The following is a 14,684-nucleotide window of genomic DNA, read 5'->3' as shown; positions in this document are numbered from 1 at the left end:
GCTCATTAGCAAATGATGTTGTTTTACCAAAATAATTGATAAAATAATATCGTTTTATAAACAAGTTTGAACTTAAAGAATCTGAGTCATAAATTCAAATTACCATTTCGAATAATAAATTGTAGGTGAACTCGAACTATAAATCTAAACTATAAATTCAAATCGAAGTCTAATAATAATCTGCATATCCTGTAACTTGAATTCGACTCAATTTTGAAAACTTCTTATACAAATTTGGCTCAAACTGAAACTAAACGAATGTACGTTTGGTTGAACCAAATCGAATGGGTTTTGAGGCTAAACCAATTCAAGAATCCACTGCTAGAAAAATATCTAAACTATAAAACCGAAGCAAATATTTTTATCAAAATTAAATAATATTTAATAGAAAATAAAATTCCATACTCAAATTTGTAGAGAACTTGTCAAAATCCCTAACCCACAGAATTTGTCAAATGTTGGCTTCCTCTGTTGATGAGTCCGCCGTCTCAAATTTCTCCCCTCCAACGTCTCAAATGTCACCTCACCGGCGCTCAAAATCTCGGTGAACTCTCCAGAACTCTTCTTCGAATCGTTTGTGCATCGAACTGTTTGTCTTCATCATTGCATTGACGACGGTCGACGGGAACTCGTCTTCTCTCCGGCGTCTCTCCCATCATGTGTTCGTCTTTGACTCTTTAATGATTTTCCATTTTTCAATTTTTACTGAAGTTATTTTGCTTTAGTGGTGTAGCTTCTCCTCCCCTGGATTGAAAAATAAGTATTATGAAAAGAACTGGTGTGTTTACATCTCAAACTTCCTCAAATTAGTTGATAAAAAACCTTTTTTTTTTTTTCGGCTAGAGTGGTGTTGCTTCTCCTGTTTTTGTTCCTCATTGTGTTTTTGCCTGGAAGGGAATGGTTTGTTGCTGCTGGGTTGGCTCCTCCCGGCCTTGAGTTTTTAGTGTCTATAACATTCTTTTTGTAGTGTGTTTGTTTTTGTAAGTTGCCTTTCTCTGTATTTTTTTGGCTTAGTGTTCGTTCCATTTATTGTGGCTTATTTGATGGACAAGATATTGCGGGTGAATTTTGTTTTTTGTTTTTTTTCCATTGTTGTTAACAACCCAATCTTTGATTTGAATCCTATGTGATCATAATGTTTAATTATAGGCGATTGTCTTGAATTTACTTGACTTGGGTAATATCATTTCACTAGTTTGTTACTTGCATTAATCGCACAATATTCATTAATATTACTACTTAGATTAATTTAGTTAATTACGTAATGTTTAATTTGTACATATACATGAACTTCAAGGGATTAGTTTTTCATGTCTTATTCATTTTAGGCTAGTGTTAGAGAATGTTTGTCGAGTTCATTAGAGGAGGACATTATTCCATCGCAGTCCATTGCTAGGAGTAATTGGCTGGAGCTACTGTCAAAGCCTATCTCTAAGAAATATTACATTGATTATGTTAAAATGGCGTAATGGCTTATGAATGCAGGAGACACTTGACTTACAAGCCTGCCAATTGCATCTAACCTTTATGTAGGTTGGCATTGTTCATGCTATCAATAAGCTTCATAGTGATCCACCAGGCTTGAACTTTGCTGTATCCCTTCACGCACCTGTTCGAGAGTTTGCTGCCAGATAATGCCTGCAGCTCGAGCTTTTCCTCTGGAAAATCTTATGAATGCACTTCATGTATATCAAAAGAATAAGTTGCAATTGATTCACAAATGTTTCTTGAAAATTAATTTGCAATTCTCTCTCTGTGACTCGCCCCCTGTCTTTTTGTGAAATATTTCAGATTTTAACTCATTTTTTAATCTTAAACTTTCAGTCAGCAGAAAATATTTATTGAGTACATCATGGTGGATAAGGTGAATGATGAAGAGCCACATGCTCACCAGCTTGGCAAACTGCTAGAGACATATCAAGTGGTAAGCTCTTAAATTTCAAAGTTGGAGCATGGGGAATAATTTTGTTATTTTGTCCTTGTAACAGCCTTTTTTACATCTGTGCTAACCTATGGATAATTTAATTGGTGATTTTGGAAGGCTCAGAAATTTCCTTGTATTTCTTGGGAAAATTGTTTTCATTGGTATTTCATTTTCTTCCAGTAACCTCTGTGGTTTGATTCTTTTCATGTCTACTAGGTTTTAGTTTGAATTTGTTTGTGCTTAGGTTGAATGAATTTTTTTAATTGCTTCCTTGGACTTGAAGAAGATGACCCCAAGGATGAAGTAGTTTCTAGAACTGGTGAATCTGACATAGAATAGTGCACATCATGCGCCACATTTTTCACCTCTCTGTTGTGATTGGCCTCAGGTTGAGACTTCAAATCATTGTCACTATCAAGATTCAGTAAGCAATCCATGGTGGTGTCAGAAAGCCTTCTTGGAAGTAGCACAGAGCGATTGAGAACATCAACAAACCAAGTTTCTGATTTTGCATCATCAAGAAGCAATCCCATAGAGGCTGCTGTTTCAGGCTTGTTGAAGAAAAGAAACAAACAAATCCGTGTAGAAGATAAAGAAGTTGACGCTGATGTTATCCGGTCATATTCTTTGAGACAAGAGAATCAAGGTCTTCATTAGCAAGCTGGTATTTTATTGAGAAGCTTCGGCCATGGAGAAGAGAGAGAGGTGGGTGCAAAGAGAGGATCGTGATGAGTGGCGGTGAACCACCACAAGACTGTTAGCCCAAATGGTAATTATAAAACAATAATTTTATTAATACTCAAGAATTACAAAACCACACCTACATGCATCACAATACTTCTCTACATGTTTGCCATATTTAAAACACTCAAACAAACACACTCACTAACCTTGAGCTCTCTATTTAATTTACACTAGCTCGCAGCACAACACCTAAGCACTCATACCATTCACTATCACTGGCCCTCTTTATTTTTTGCACTCACACCTTTTATATTTGTGCACACTTGCAACTCCTTATCAGGCACTCACTCCCAAACTCTTAATTCACACACAGCTCTTGTATGCACTCACTATACTAATTTTTGCACACATATTGCTGGGCATCAAGCCTATACATAGTTGTTGATGTTAGTTAGTTAGCTGACTTTAATTTTTCTTCATGCTTCTTTTGAGTAGCGGTTTGCTGCGAGTTTAGAAGGAGAATTTTAGATAGGTGGTGTGCATGTTTTTTGATTCTTAGAGAGGCAGCTGCAACTTGTATAAGGCTGGAGCAAAATTGTGGAATCTTTTGGAGAGGGAGATTTCTAGAGAGATAGACTGTGCATTTACTCAACAGAGATGTGTGTTGCCGACTATGCAGTTGAGGGATTTGTCGTGGGGCCTGGGATAATATGACCGCCAAAGCTGCACATTAGTAGGAGTTTGGCATCAGGGACTGGTGGCAGGGGGTCATCACTTGCCTGCCCTTTGCCATCCCTAGTCCCACTCTGCTCACATAATCGGCCTTTTTGGAAGACTGATGATAACTGCTAGAGAAGCTTGGAGGGCATGTTGCCTGCAAATTATATCCTAATAACTGCAAGAGATCTCTCCTCTTGGGTTCTGGGATTCAGCAACAAGCCTTTATGCTCCAAAGCCTCTTTAAGGATCTAACTAATAATAAACTTTTAAATTAGTAATAATAAATTAATAATTTAATAATTATATTAAATGTTAATGATAGTTTTGTGATTTTAATAAAAGAGCAAGACAATCATATCTAATTATCTACGAAAACAAAAAAATAAATTTACTAACGAAATAGATGATGGATGAGAATTGAACTTTTTGAAATTTTAAACATGGTAATAACATTCGCCAAACCCTGGGTGGGAAACAATTAGTTGGCCAATAAATAAGTATAAAAGGTTAATGCTTAGATGAATAAGCTAAAAAAACAAGAGTAATGAGTAAGGAGAAGACACATAAATTTCGCAAATGTTAAACCCTTAATCCGATTTAAAAGTATGTAAATGTTTTCCTCAATTTCAAAGATTTCACTGATTAATGGAAGCTCTTTCCTCAATTTCAAATATCTCGCTGATTAATGGAAGCTCTGTTCTCAAGTCTTATAAATCCATGATTGTAGCCACATGGAAGTCCAATCTGATAAATTTGCATTAAACTCAACAAAACCTTTCGTTTACCGCATCAATGGCGATTCTTAAGAGATTTTGTTTTGTTTCAGTGTTCCTTGTACACTGTTTCGTCATGTCAAGCCTCGCTATCTGTGCCAGAAACTTAACAACCGATCAATCTGCGCTTCTTCGGTTCAAAGCACACATCACTTCCGATCCTCAGAGTCTCCTGTCATATAGCTGGTCCATCTCTACTCCAGTCCGCAACTGGGTTGGAGTCTCTTGTGATGGCCGCATGGAAGAGTCACAGCGTTGGACCTTTCATCCATGCATCTTCGAGGCACCATTTGTCCACACCTGGGAAATCTCTCTTTTCTACCATATCTCAAACTCAGAGACAACAACATCCATGGCAATCTGCCAAATGAACTTGGAAAATTACACCATTTGGACTTGAAAGAGTACATTTAGGTTGGCAAAACAGAGACAGACCTTAGCCAGTGGATGGACTTCATCACAGCATGCCATTGCTGCTTCCCTATGTGGAATACCAACATTACAAAAATAAGGCAATGAGTTGGAAAGAAGAGATGCCAATTTCTGATCTCCTAATTAATTGCGAGAATTATTAATATAGTTTTTGCCCCAGAAAAATCACATTTCCACAAATTCCACTCCAAGTCGAGAGCCTGCTTCAGTACTTGGATGCAATTACTTTTGCAGTCTCTCTTGGATGATTTGAGCCTGCCAATTGCATTTAGATTTATTATTATCAATCCATTGCCTACGCATCAACTTACTAAAAACCCATTCTTAGTTTATTAATTCGAAAGGAATTTTATATTAAATAAAGTTTTAAAGTGATTATAGATATAATTGCATGGAATAATCAACATTTTTGGAATTTTATAGATGCATCATCTTTTGGAATAATATTAAAAATAAAATTCCCTGTACACTAAAAAAAATATACAATTAACAATTAAGTTTTAATTACTGATTAAAAATAGAAGTAAACATTGATTTATAACAACAAAAATTAATTTAATTGCTGAAAATTAATTCTATTTTTTCAATCCGTACTTTTTCCCTGGATGGAAATAATGGGTGATTAAAATTAATTTTATGCAAGTAACATTTACTTGCAAGTAAATTTTTTTTTTTTTTTTTTTGCAAGTGTTTAATTACAAAATAAAGGTAAATTTATTCCACCATTTTGGAGCCCCATATTCCTGCCAAAATGAAATTTTTAATAATTAAATTGTCATTTTAACGAACTAAAATTAGGTGGTAGATAAATTTATTTGACAACTAACACTTTAGTCAGGATATATGATTTATAGAATATTTAACATGCCACTAATAACTAAACAAATAATCACACAATATATTATAATAAAACATTAAAACAATATATTAATTTTATTAGAGAAAAAAAATTAAAATGATTTGTCATTGGTATTGAAACATTAAGCTGCATTTGATTAGTAAGTTTTTCAATATAAAATTATGTCAGTTTATTCTTATTTGACAATACAATTCATCTTACTAGATAGGATTAGATTTGAACTGAACTGACTCAGTCTTGAAATCTAGGTCAACTTAGTTCGATTCAACTCAAATTTGATCTAAGTGGGTTAGTTCATTTTAAAAAAATTAATACTTTTCACGATAAGTTTTTTAAATTTCTCACTATAAACAAATAAGTTTGTCGTTAGTAGATTGTCAAAATTGGCTCTATTAAATAATAGTTCGATTTGAGCTCAGCTTGAGTTTATCAAGCTAAAATTAAGAGTGATTTGAGTTCAGCACAAATGAAAATGATTCAATTAGAGTATGACTTGAGTTTATAATTTGAATCTACAGCTTTAAATTATGATTCAAATTTATAACTCATTAATGAAATGATATCATTTTATCTAACATTTGACAAAATAATATCGTTTTAACATTTTTAATATAATTTGATTTGAGTCACAAACTAATTTTGAACCAAATCAAATCATCCATATAAATTACAAGTCAAATCAAGTTAAACTCTCTCTAGCTTGAACTCGATACAAATTTGAGCTAAGTAAATTCAAATCAAATTAAACTGAACTAAGCTGACTTTCGAACCTGCGCTAACTTAGTTCGAACGCTACCCTTTAGTATTTAAGAGACTGTCTTTAAAAATTGTTATATTAATTATTTATCAAATTTTTATTTTTTAAATAAATCACATTTATTAAATAAGGAAACTAAAATTCACTAAACAAATAGCTAAAGAGCAATGCTATGCATACCAATTTTTTAGTATACAAATAAGTACATATATAATGTGTCATCATGTAATAAAATGTTATTATATTATATCCTTTATTCAAAATACCTATCACACACATTAAGTGTATACTCATTTGTATACCCAAAGTAATTATACATAGTTTCATTGATACCTAAATTGAAATTTTCTTAAAAACATGACTCAAAACCAAATTCCCACAAGTTCCTAGTTCAGCTTCTTCAACTTCAATCTTGCAAATTCATCTTCTCCAACTTCAATCTTGAACCTTTTTTTTTGTAAACAATATTTCGATTCTCTGAAAGTTCAATTGAAATCGCTCTTATTGTTCTTGTCAATTTTTCTCAATTTTTAATAAGAATTATTTTTTCATTCCAATTAGTATCAAATTAATCGATTCTCTTCTTGTTGTATGTGCCTCATTCCCTCCTTTATTGATTTTTCTTCACACCCTTTTTCCATGGTCAATTTGACTATTTTTGACTTTGATCGATGATTGTAATATGTTTACATAGATTTAAATGATAAATGTTTAAGTTAATGTTTTGATTAGGGGTAAATTCAAACCGAGCCAAATTCGAGCTTAACTGAGCATAAGTTTAACACAAGTTTAGCTACAATATTGAGTTGAGTTTCATATCGTAGCCAAGTCAAATTAGACCAGATTAATTGTTCCTTCTTTCACACTTAATTAGACTTGGCTACTTGACTTTTGGTGTTTTCCACTTGTGTTTCAATCAGATTGGTAGCTACAACAACTTAGCAAATGGAGCTAGGCCCCTACCTTTAACTATTGTTGGAAGGAGCATATTTGTAGGTCCTTGTCTATCCTTGAGCTACGTTTGTTCTTAATCTCCCTGATGAAAAAATTGTATAAAGAAGTGAGAACGTTTGTGGGTCCCTGTCTATCCTTGACCTTTATCTTTTCATGGTCTTCATAATGGAAAAATTGCGTAAAGATATGAGAACGTTTGTGGGTCCTTGTCTATCCTTGAGCTAGCTTTGTTCTTAGTCTTCCTAATGGAAAAACTGTGTAAAGAAGTGAGAACGTTTGTGGGTCCATGTCTAACCTTAACTTACGCCTTTTCTTTGTCAATCTGATGGAAAAATTGTGTAAAGACATGAGAACGTTTGTAGGTCCTTGTCCATCCTTGAGCTGCCTCCGATCTCAGTCTTCTTGATGAAAAAATTATGTAAAAACATGATAACATTTACAGGTCCTTATGTATCCTTGACCTGCCTCTATTCTCAGTCTTTATGATTGAAAAATTGTGTAAAGATGTGAGAAATGGGAGAGAAGTTAAGGAAATTTATGTATGAAATGAAAGTGAAAAGAAAGTATATGGTTCACTGGCAAAATATTATTCACTTTGACATACAGTCATATATGAGTTCTTATCCCTTTCTTTTATCCCACTTCATACTCCTACCTCACAATTAAATGGGGAATATCTTGTGCATCTATTTGTTTTTGCATTACTGTTTCATGGCTACCTTGGCTATGACGGCCAAAAATTTAACAACTGATCAATCTGCTCTTCTTCAATTCAAAGCACATATCACTTTCGATCCTTACAGTGTACTGGCGTATAACTGGTCCATTTCTAATCCAATTTGCAGCTGGGTTGGTATTTCCTGTGGTGCTCGCCATGAAAGAGTCAAAGCCTTGAACCTTTCATTCATGGATCTCGGTGGCACCATCTCTCCACACCTAGCCAATCTCTCATTCCTGGTGAAACTTGATCTTAGTTACAACAATTTCTACGGCCATCTGCCAAATGAACTGGGACAATTACGTCGACTGAGAGTCTTTTCTGTCGGTAACAATAGCATAAGTGGAGGTATTCCTGGATCTATCGGTCTCTTATCCAAACTCCAAATCCTGAAACTTGAATTTAATAATTTCTCAGGTACCATCCCAGATGTTCTCTACAATTTAACTATGCTAGAGACCTTGCGGTCACGCGACAATAAAATCCAAGGAAGCATTTCACCAGAGATTGCGAAGCTCACCAGATTGAAAATTTTCTACATGGCAAATAACTTCCTCTCGGGCTCCATACCTTGGAGTAGCATCTACAACAGTTCCTTGCTACGAGGGTTTAGTTTAACCAACAATTTTATGTCTGGATCTCTGCCGGATGGTCTCTGTAATCGTCTTCCAACACTTGAACGGCTAACTCTATCTTATAATGGACTTTTTGGCCAGCTTCCAGGAAGTTTAGGCAACTGCACCGAAGCTAATGTTTATTCATTGTCGTACAATAAATTCACAGGGCTCATACCACAAAATATTGGAAATTCGAGTAAGATTACGTGGTTAGCTCTTGAACATAATAACTTACAAGGTATGATTCTACCATATTTTATAAGCATAATTTACTTTTAGCTAGCGTGTATATTCGTTATTAATAAAATTATGTAGATACACTTTTGAATATATATATATAATATATTATCATATGATTAAGTATAATTCTCATTCTGGCATAATTTGACTGTCAGTAAGACTATAAAATGTAATATCCATGTTCATTTTATTTAATCTCTAATAACTGTATGTTTTGGCAATTTTTTGTCCTGGAGCAGGTGACATTCCACAAGAGATTGGCAAGTTGAAGAATCTACAGTTTTTAACTCTTGGTTACAATAATTTAGCTGGTATAATTCCTTCCAAAATTCAACATATCTTTCGCAATAAAATTATGTGTATATACTTTTAAGTACATAATTATGTATAGAGATGACATGTCATCATGTGATTGAGTGATTTTAAATGAGAATAAAGTAACCTCAAATTACATGATGACACATCATATATGTACTCAATTATGTATTCAAAAGTGTATACATATAATATTACTCTTTATGAGCAATGCTATGGTACACAAATTCGGTACACAAATGATGTATCATCTAGTGATTGAGTGTTACTTTATTTTTAGTTCAAAATCATCTAATTATATAATAACACACATTTGTGTACTCAAATTATGTACCAAAAGTATTTATGCATAGTTTTGTTGTATAGCAAATGCTCTTGTTAAAAAGTGTGCATCAACATACCTTGAGTTGAAAAAGTCAAAAGTATGTAAATTTAGGTTAAGCCAAAACCCAAAATCAAATAATTAAAGTAACAAAATAATCAATGTAAGAGTAAGAGTACAAAAATTTATGTGGATAGCCCAAAATTGGACGACAAAGAATGAAAAAAATCATTGATACTGATATTTTAGTACAAGAAGAGCAAGATAGATAAAAAAAAAAATTTCTTTAATTTTGAATGTAAAAAACTTCAAATCTCAACGTCTTTCTTAGGCCTCACAAAAACTAGATAAAACTTGCAAACATAATAAATTTTTATCAATGACAAAACACTCATTCTAGGATTTTACGTTGTGACTGGTCAAAAGAAAACGAGACCATTCTTCTAATTGTTTGACATTCTGCCATGATTCAAAGTTTGAGATCAAATGCCCATGCCTCATATTGGAACGCCGGTTGTGCTATTAGAACTCTCGTTCTACACCTAGATATTTATTTTAGATTTCAAGTCACATATCCAACAATCTTCACCTTGACACGAATTGACAAACATGCTTGAACTTGCTAGTAGGCAAAGGCTTGGTGAGCATGCTAACTAGCTAGATTCTAACATTTGCATGATATAGAGGTGTTGCATCAACTGTTGCTTGGTGGTGAGAGATTTATTCATATATTTATCCTTCAAATTCGTACATGCTCCTGCAACAGTCTTTTCCTCAATAATCTCTTGGAGTATGTTGGTGCTCAAAGTCAACTAGATTGATGAAACTGCTTTCTCAGCCATATTGCTCCATTTGATCATCATCGTTTATAATCTCATGTTGCTTTGCTTTCCCATACAGCCTGTTCTTTTTACTGACCTTGGCCGAGATTGTCATCATTTTGACTTGCTAGATGGCAAAGCTTGTTGTATCATCAAACGTTATAATTTCAGCCTTAAGGATTAATGCTGAAGTAGACAACATTAGATCCAATGTTGGTATCACTTGTTATGTGAAACCCAAAAATCAAATAATTAATGCAACACGAAACAATTAATGAAAGAGCAAAAGTGCATAAGGATTTATGCGGAAAACCCAGAATGAGAAAAAAACCACGGGTAGAGAAAAGGAAATTGCTAATGTCAAAGTTTTTGTATAAGAAGAAGAAGAATCATAAAAAACACTCTCTAATTTCAAGTGCAAAAAACTTAAAACCCTAGCCTCTTTCTTAAGCATCTAAAAAACTATGTAAAACCCACGAACATAGCGAATTTATATCTGCAATGAAACAACCTTTTCATTCAATGGAATAACTGTTATGTGACTTTAAGTTCCCGGTCATTCAAAAGGAAACAAGATAGTTCATTTTGTCATTCGACATACTGCCATGATTCGGAGTTTCTAGTGTAGTGTTTGTGCTTCAAATTGGAGCACGTGCTACTCTACTAGAACTCCTAATCTATTCCCAATACACCTAAACCATCAGCAATCCCAAACTTAAAACATATATGTCCCAACCTAACATTATGAATAATTGACAGCATATATAGCAGAGTTACCCTCTCACACTCTTAAAATATTTAGCAGTACAAGTTTTCGCCATATCTGTAAAAGATGTTCAATATTACGTATCATATAAGAACCTCATTAGTAGTCAAAATTTCATGATAAATTAGTGAACTAAGCTTTGTTGTAAGTCTATTTTGGTTGGATCTTGAATCTACAGTTGGTCTCTTCCCGTCAAGCATCTTAAACATGTCTTCTTTGGAGTCTATTTTTCTTGAAAGCAGCGGCCTCTTTGGCAGTTTCCCAGCTGAGATCTGCAAACACATTCCATCACTTAAGGAGATTAATCTTTATGACAATGCGATAAGCGGCGATATTCCTAAGAATATCAAGAATTGTACTTCTCTTGAAGGGTTAGATCTCACTGATAATAACTTAACAGGTGTTTACACTTTTGAAGCTTGCGATTTTAATAGAGTAATGTTATGTGCATACACTTTTGAGTATATAATTGGATACACAGATGATGTTTCATTATGTAATTAAGTATTATTTTATCTTTTGCCTAATCACATAATAACATATCATCTGTATACTAAAAAATATATAAACACTTTGATTTGTTTGACATATGAACCTGATTGCATAACATGCATATTATATTGTCTCATCTTCATTTCAGTTTTATGCATCAATGCTTGCCTAGGAAGCACAAAAGCACTCCATTGGGTGAGTTTCTGCGTCTCTGAAATATTTCAGTTTCTGAAACGACAAAAAACTAGTACAAAACGTTTCGAAGAGGTTTCTGAAATTTTAAAAAAGCTGAAACTCATTTTAGATTATGAAACACGCTTCTTTAGTTAAAAAATGGAAATGTATAAACAACTTTTTACAAATACAGCTTTCTTTCTGCCATTTTTTTTATCTTTTATAAGAAGATTGATATAAATGCATACATACATATATATATATATATACACACATTTCTGTTTTCTATTTTTTTGAAAAATTGCATTTCAGCATTCTTATTTCGACGTTTCTGTTTTCATGCTATTTAGATGTTTGACTTTTGGCAGGCCAAATTCCAGAGGAGATAGGCAATTTGCAAAATTTACGACTTCTACAGCTAAGTTCCAATAACTTAACTGGTGTAATTCCAGCCTCGATCTTCAATATTTCAACCATAATAAATATTACTTTAGCTGCAAATAACCTTTCAGGCTATCTACCATCAACCATTGGCCATGGGGTTCCCAACTTGAAGATTCTTGCCATAGGGTCAAACAAACTTACTGGGACAATCCCCGCCTCCATTACCAATGCTTCCAAGCTCGCTATGCTAGATCTCTCTTCCAACTCAATTTCTGGGTTTGTTCCAAATACATTTGGCAACTTGAAATGCCTCAAATGGCTGAACCTTGGGCTCAATAACTTCACCAGCGAATCTTCTTCTGCAGAATGGAGCTTTCTGTCTTGTTTGACGAATTGCAGGAAACTAAAGACCCTAGTCTTGGATTATAATCCACTGTATGGCGTCATACCACTTTCAATCCGCAATTTGTCTGCAACTCTTGAAATTTTTGCTGCCGGTAATTGCAAGATCAAGGGCAGCATTCCTACAGAGGTGGGGAACTTGCATAGCTTGATAATTTTAGATCTTTCTGAAAATCACTTGAACGGATTTATTCCAACAACGATTGGGAATTTGCAGAATCTCCAAGGTCTTTGGCTAAATGAAAATAATTTTTTGGGATTCATTCCGTACGAGCTTTGCAAATTACACATGGTAGATGAACTGTTGTTAAATGATAATATGCTCTCTGGACCAATACCAACATGCATGGCGAATTTGACTTCTCTGAGAGATCTACAGTTGGGCTCCAACAAATTAGACTCTAGCATACCCCCATCCTTATGGACTCTTCAGTATATCTTGCAAGTAAACTTGTCGTCAAATTCATTGAGTGGTTTTTTATCTCCAAGTGTACAGAGTTTGAAGGTCTTGAAAGATCTAGATTTGTCAAAAAATCGTTTGTCAGGAAATATTCCCACCACCCTTGGGGGTCTGCAATCTCTTGAAACTCTATCTTTAGCAGACAATAGATTTGAAGGTGTCATCCCCGACACATTTGGGGCATTGATAAGCTTGGTATCCTTAGATCTCTCTAATAATAGTCTTTCAGGTGAAATTCCCAAATCATTGGAGGCCCTTACCTATCTCAAAAACTTCAACGTCTCTATAAATAATTTACATGGGGAAATTCCTAGCAAAGGTCCTTTCAAAACATTTTCTGCTCGATCCTTCCTATTAAATCATGAAATGTGTGGTTTGCCGATACAAGGGGTTTCTCTTTGCAAGGTTGACACCATCAAAAGATCAAAAACATTGGTAATGAAATACATTTTGCCTTCAGTCTTGACAGTTTTAGTGGCAGTGATTATAACATTTGTCTTCATAAAGTGTTATTATCAAAGAAGAAAACATTCTCCAGTTGATCGAGTTGATTTGTTACCTTTAGCAACATGGAGAAGAACATCATATCTAGAAATTCAACAAGCCACTAATGGTTTTAGCGAGTGCAACTTGCTTGGTATTGGTAGCTTTGGCTCAGTATTCAAAGGGATACTTTCAGATGGAACTATAGTTGCAATAAAGGTCTTTAACTTGCAAGTAGAGAGAGTAATTAAAAGCTTTGATTCCGAATGTGAAGTATTGCGCAAAATTCGTCATCGCAATCTCATAAAAGTCTTGAGCAGCTGTTGTAATACCGATTTTAAGGCCCTGATACTTGAATTCATGCCCAATGGTAGTCTTGAGAAGTGGGTGTATTCTCACAACTATTTTCTAGATATGCTACAAAGGTTGAACATAATGATAGATGTTGCATCGGCTCTTGAATATCTCCACTATGATTATTCAACACCAATCATCCATTGTGATTTGAAGCCTCAGAACATCTTATTGGATGAAGACATGGTTGCCCATGTGAGTGATTTCAACATTGCCAAGCTCTTAGATGAAGGAGAGTCGAAAACACGAACCCTTACACTAGCAACTATGGGGTATATGGCACCAGGTGAAGTTTCAATTCTAAATCTCAATTAGAATATCATTTATTTTTTGTGATGAATTTAATTAAACTTTGCAGAGTATGGATCAATGGGAATTGTGTCACCAAGAGGAGATGTCTACTGTTTTGGGATTTTGTTAATGGAAACTTTCACAAGAAAGAAGCCCACAGATGAGATGTTTGATGGAGAAATGAGTTTAAAGAGCTTGGTGGAGGCATCAGTGCCTGATGCAGTAACCGAAGTTGTGGATGCTAATTTGTTAAGAGAAGAGGATGGTTTTGCTGCCAAAGTGAATTGCCTGTTAAGCATCATGAATTTGGCTTTGAATTGTTCCATGGAGTCACCTGAACAGAGGATCAATATGAAAGATGCCTCAGCAAAACTCAAGAAGATCAAATTGCAGTTTCTGCAAGATGTAAGCTCCCAGTAAATAGTAATGTGATGTATGTTATCTATCTAGTTAAAGTTTGAATAATGGATTTTGAGCTACCTGGAATTTCAAATATATGTAATGGAGAAGCTGCCATATGTGATTTGCCAAGTTTATCATTTATTTGTTGGTAATGCAAGTTTATCTTTCTGCAGACACAATATTACTTAACAAGAAATACAGAGAAGACTTTATCTTCTAAATTTTTACAACATCAATGAAGAAGCAGGAACAAGATATATAATCCACTATTGTTAAATCTACTACAGCTATACCATCCTATATGTTCAAAAACATACAGTTACGTTTCGATATATAGGGA

General features: G+C 34.2%; 1 protein-coding gene and 1 long non-coding RNA gene across 3 annotated transcripts; both read left to right on the top strand.

Annotated features, from left to right (window-relative positions):
• Positions 1–331: 331 nt before the first annotated feature.
• Positions 332–3,511, top strand: LOC123203941. 2 transcript variants are annotated; one of them, XR_006499401.1, is made up of 4 exons: positions 332–661; positions 1,534–1,924; positions 2,313–2,693; positions 3,104–3,511. It is a non-coding gene; the product is annotated as an uncharacterized LOC123203941 (long non-coding RNA). The 2 variants fall into 2 exon arrangements; XR_006499402.1 differs by having other exon boundaries at positions 367–661; positions 1,825–1,924.
• Positions 3,512–7,829: 4,318 nt separating this feature from the next.
• Positions 7,830–14,362, top strand: LOC123204344 (probable LRR receptor-like serine/threonine-protein kinase At3g47570). Its single transcript, XM_044620947.1, has 5 exons — positions 7,830–8,676; positions 8,918–8,989; positions 11,081–11,302; positions 11,937–13,937; positions 14,010–14,362. The coding sequence occupies exons 1-5, from the start codon at positions 7,830–7,832 to the stop codon at positions 14,360–14,362; spliced, it is 3,495 nt and encodes a 1,164-aa protein (XP_044476882.1).
• The last annotated feature ends 322 nt before the right edge of the window (positions 14,363–14,684 follow it).

Source organism: Mangifera indica, chromosome 20, assembly GCF_011075055.1.
Source record: "Mangifera indica cultivar Alphonso chromosome 20, CATAS_Mindica_2.1, whole genome shotgun sequence".
Classification (NCBI taxonomy): domain Eukaryota; kingdom Viridiplantae; phylum Streptophyta; class Magnoliopsida; order Sapindales; family Anacardiaceae; genus Mangifera; species Mangifera indica.
Note: the sequence above shows the minus strand (reverse complement) of the source record. Positions and strands in the feature narration are given on the sequence as shown.

Bases quoted from the DNA above. Each gene is read 5' to 3' on its own strand.
- LOC123204344 (XM_044620947.1), top strand. From the start codon at position 7,830: ATGACGGCCAAAAATTTAACAACTGATCAATCTGCTCTTCTTCAATTC. The intron at 8,677-8,917 runs GTATGATTCTAC...GTCCTGGAGCAG, and splicing joins TGAACATAATAACTTACAAG to GTGACATTCCACAAGAGATT. The intron at 13,938-14,009 runs GTGAAGTTTCAA...TAAACTTTGCAG, and splicing joins TATGGGGTATATGGCACCAG to AGTATGGATCAATGGGAATT.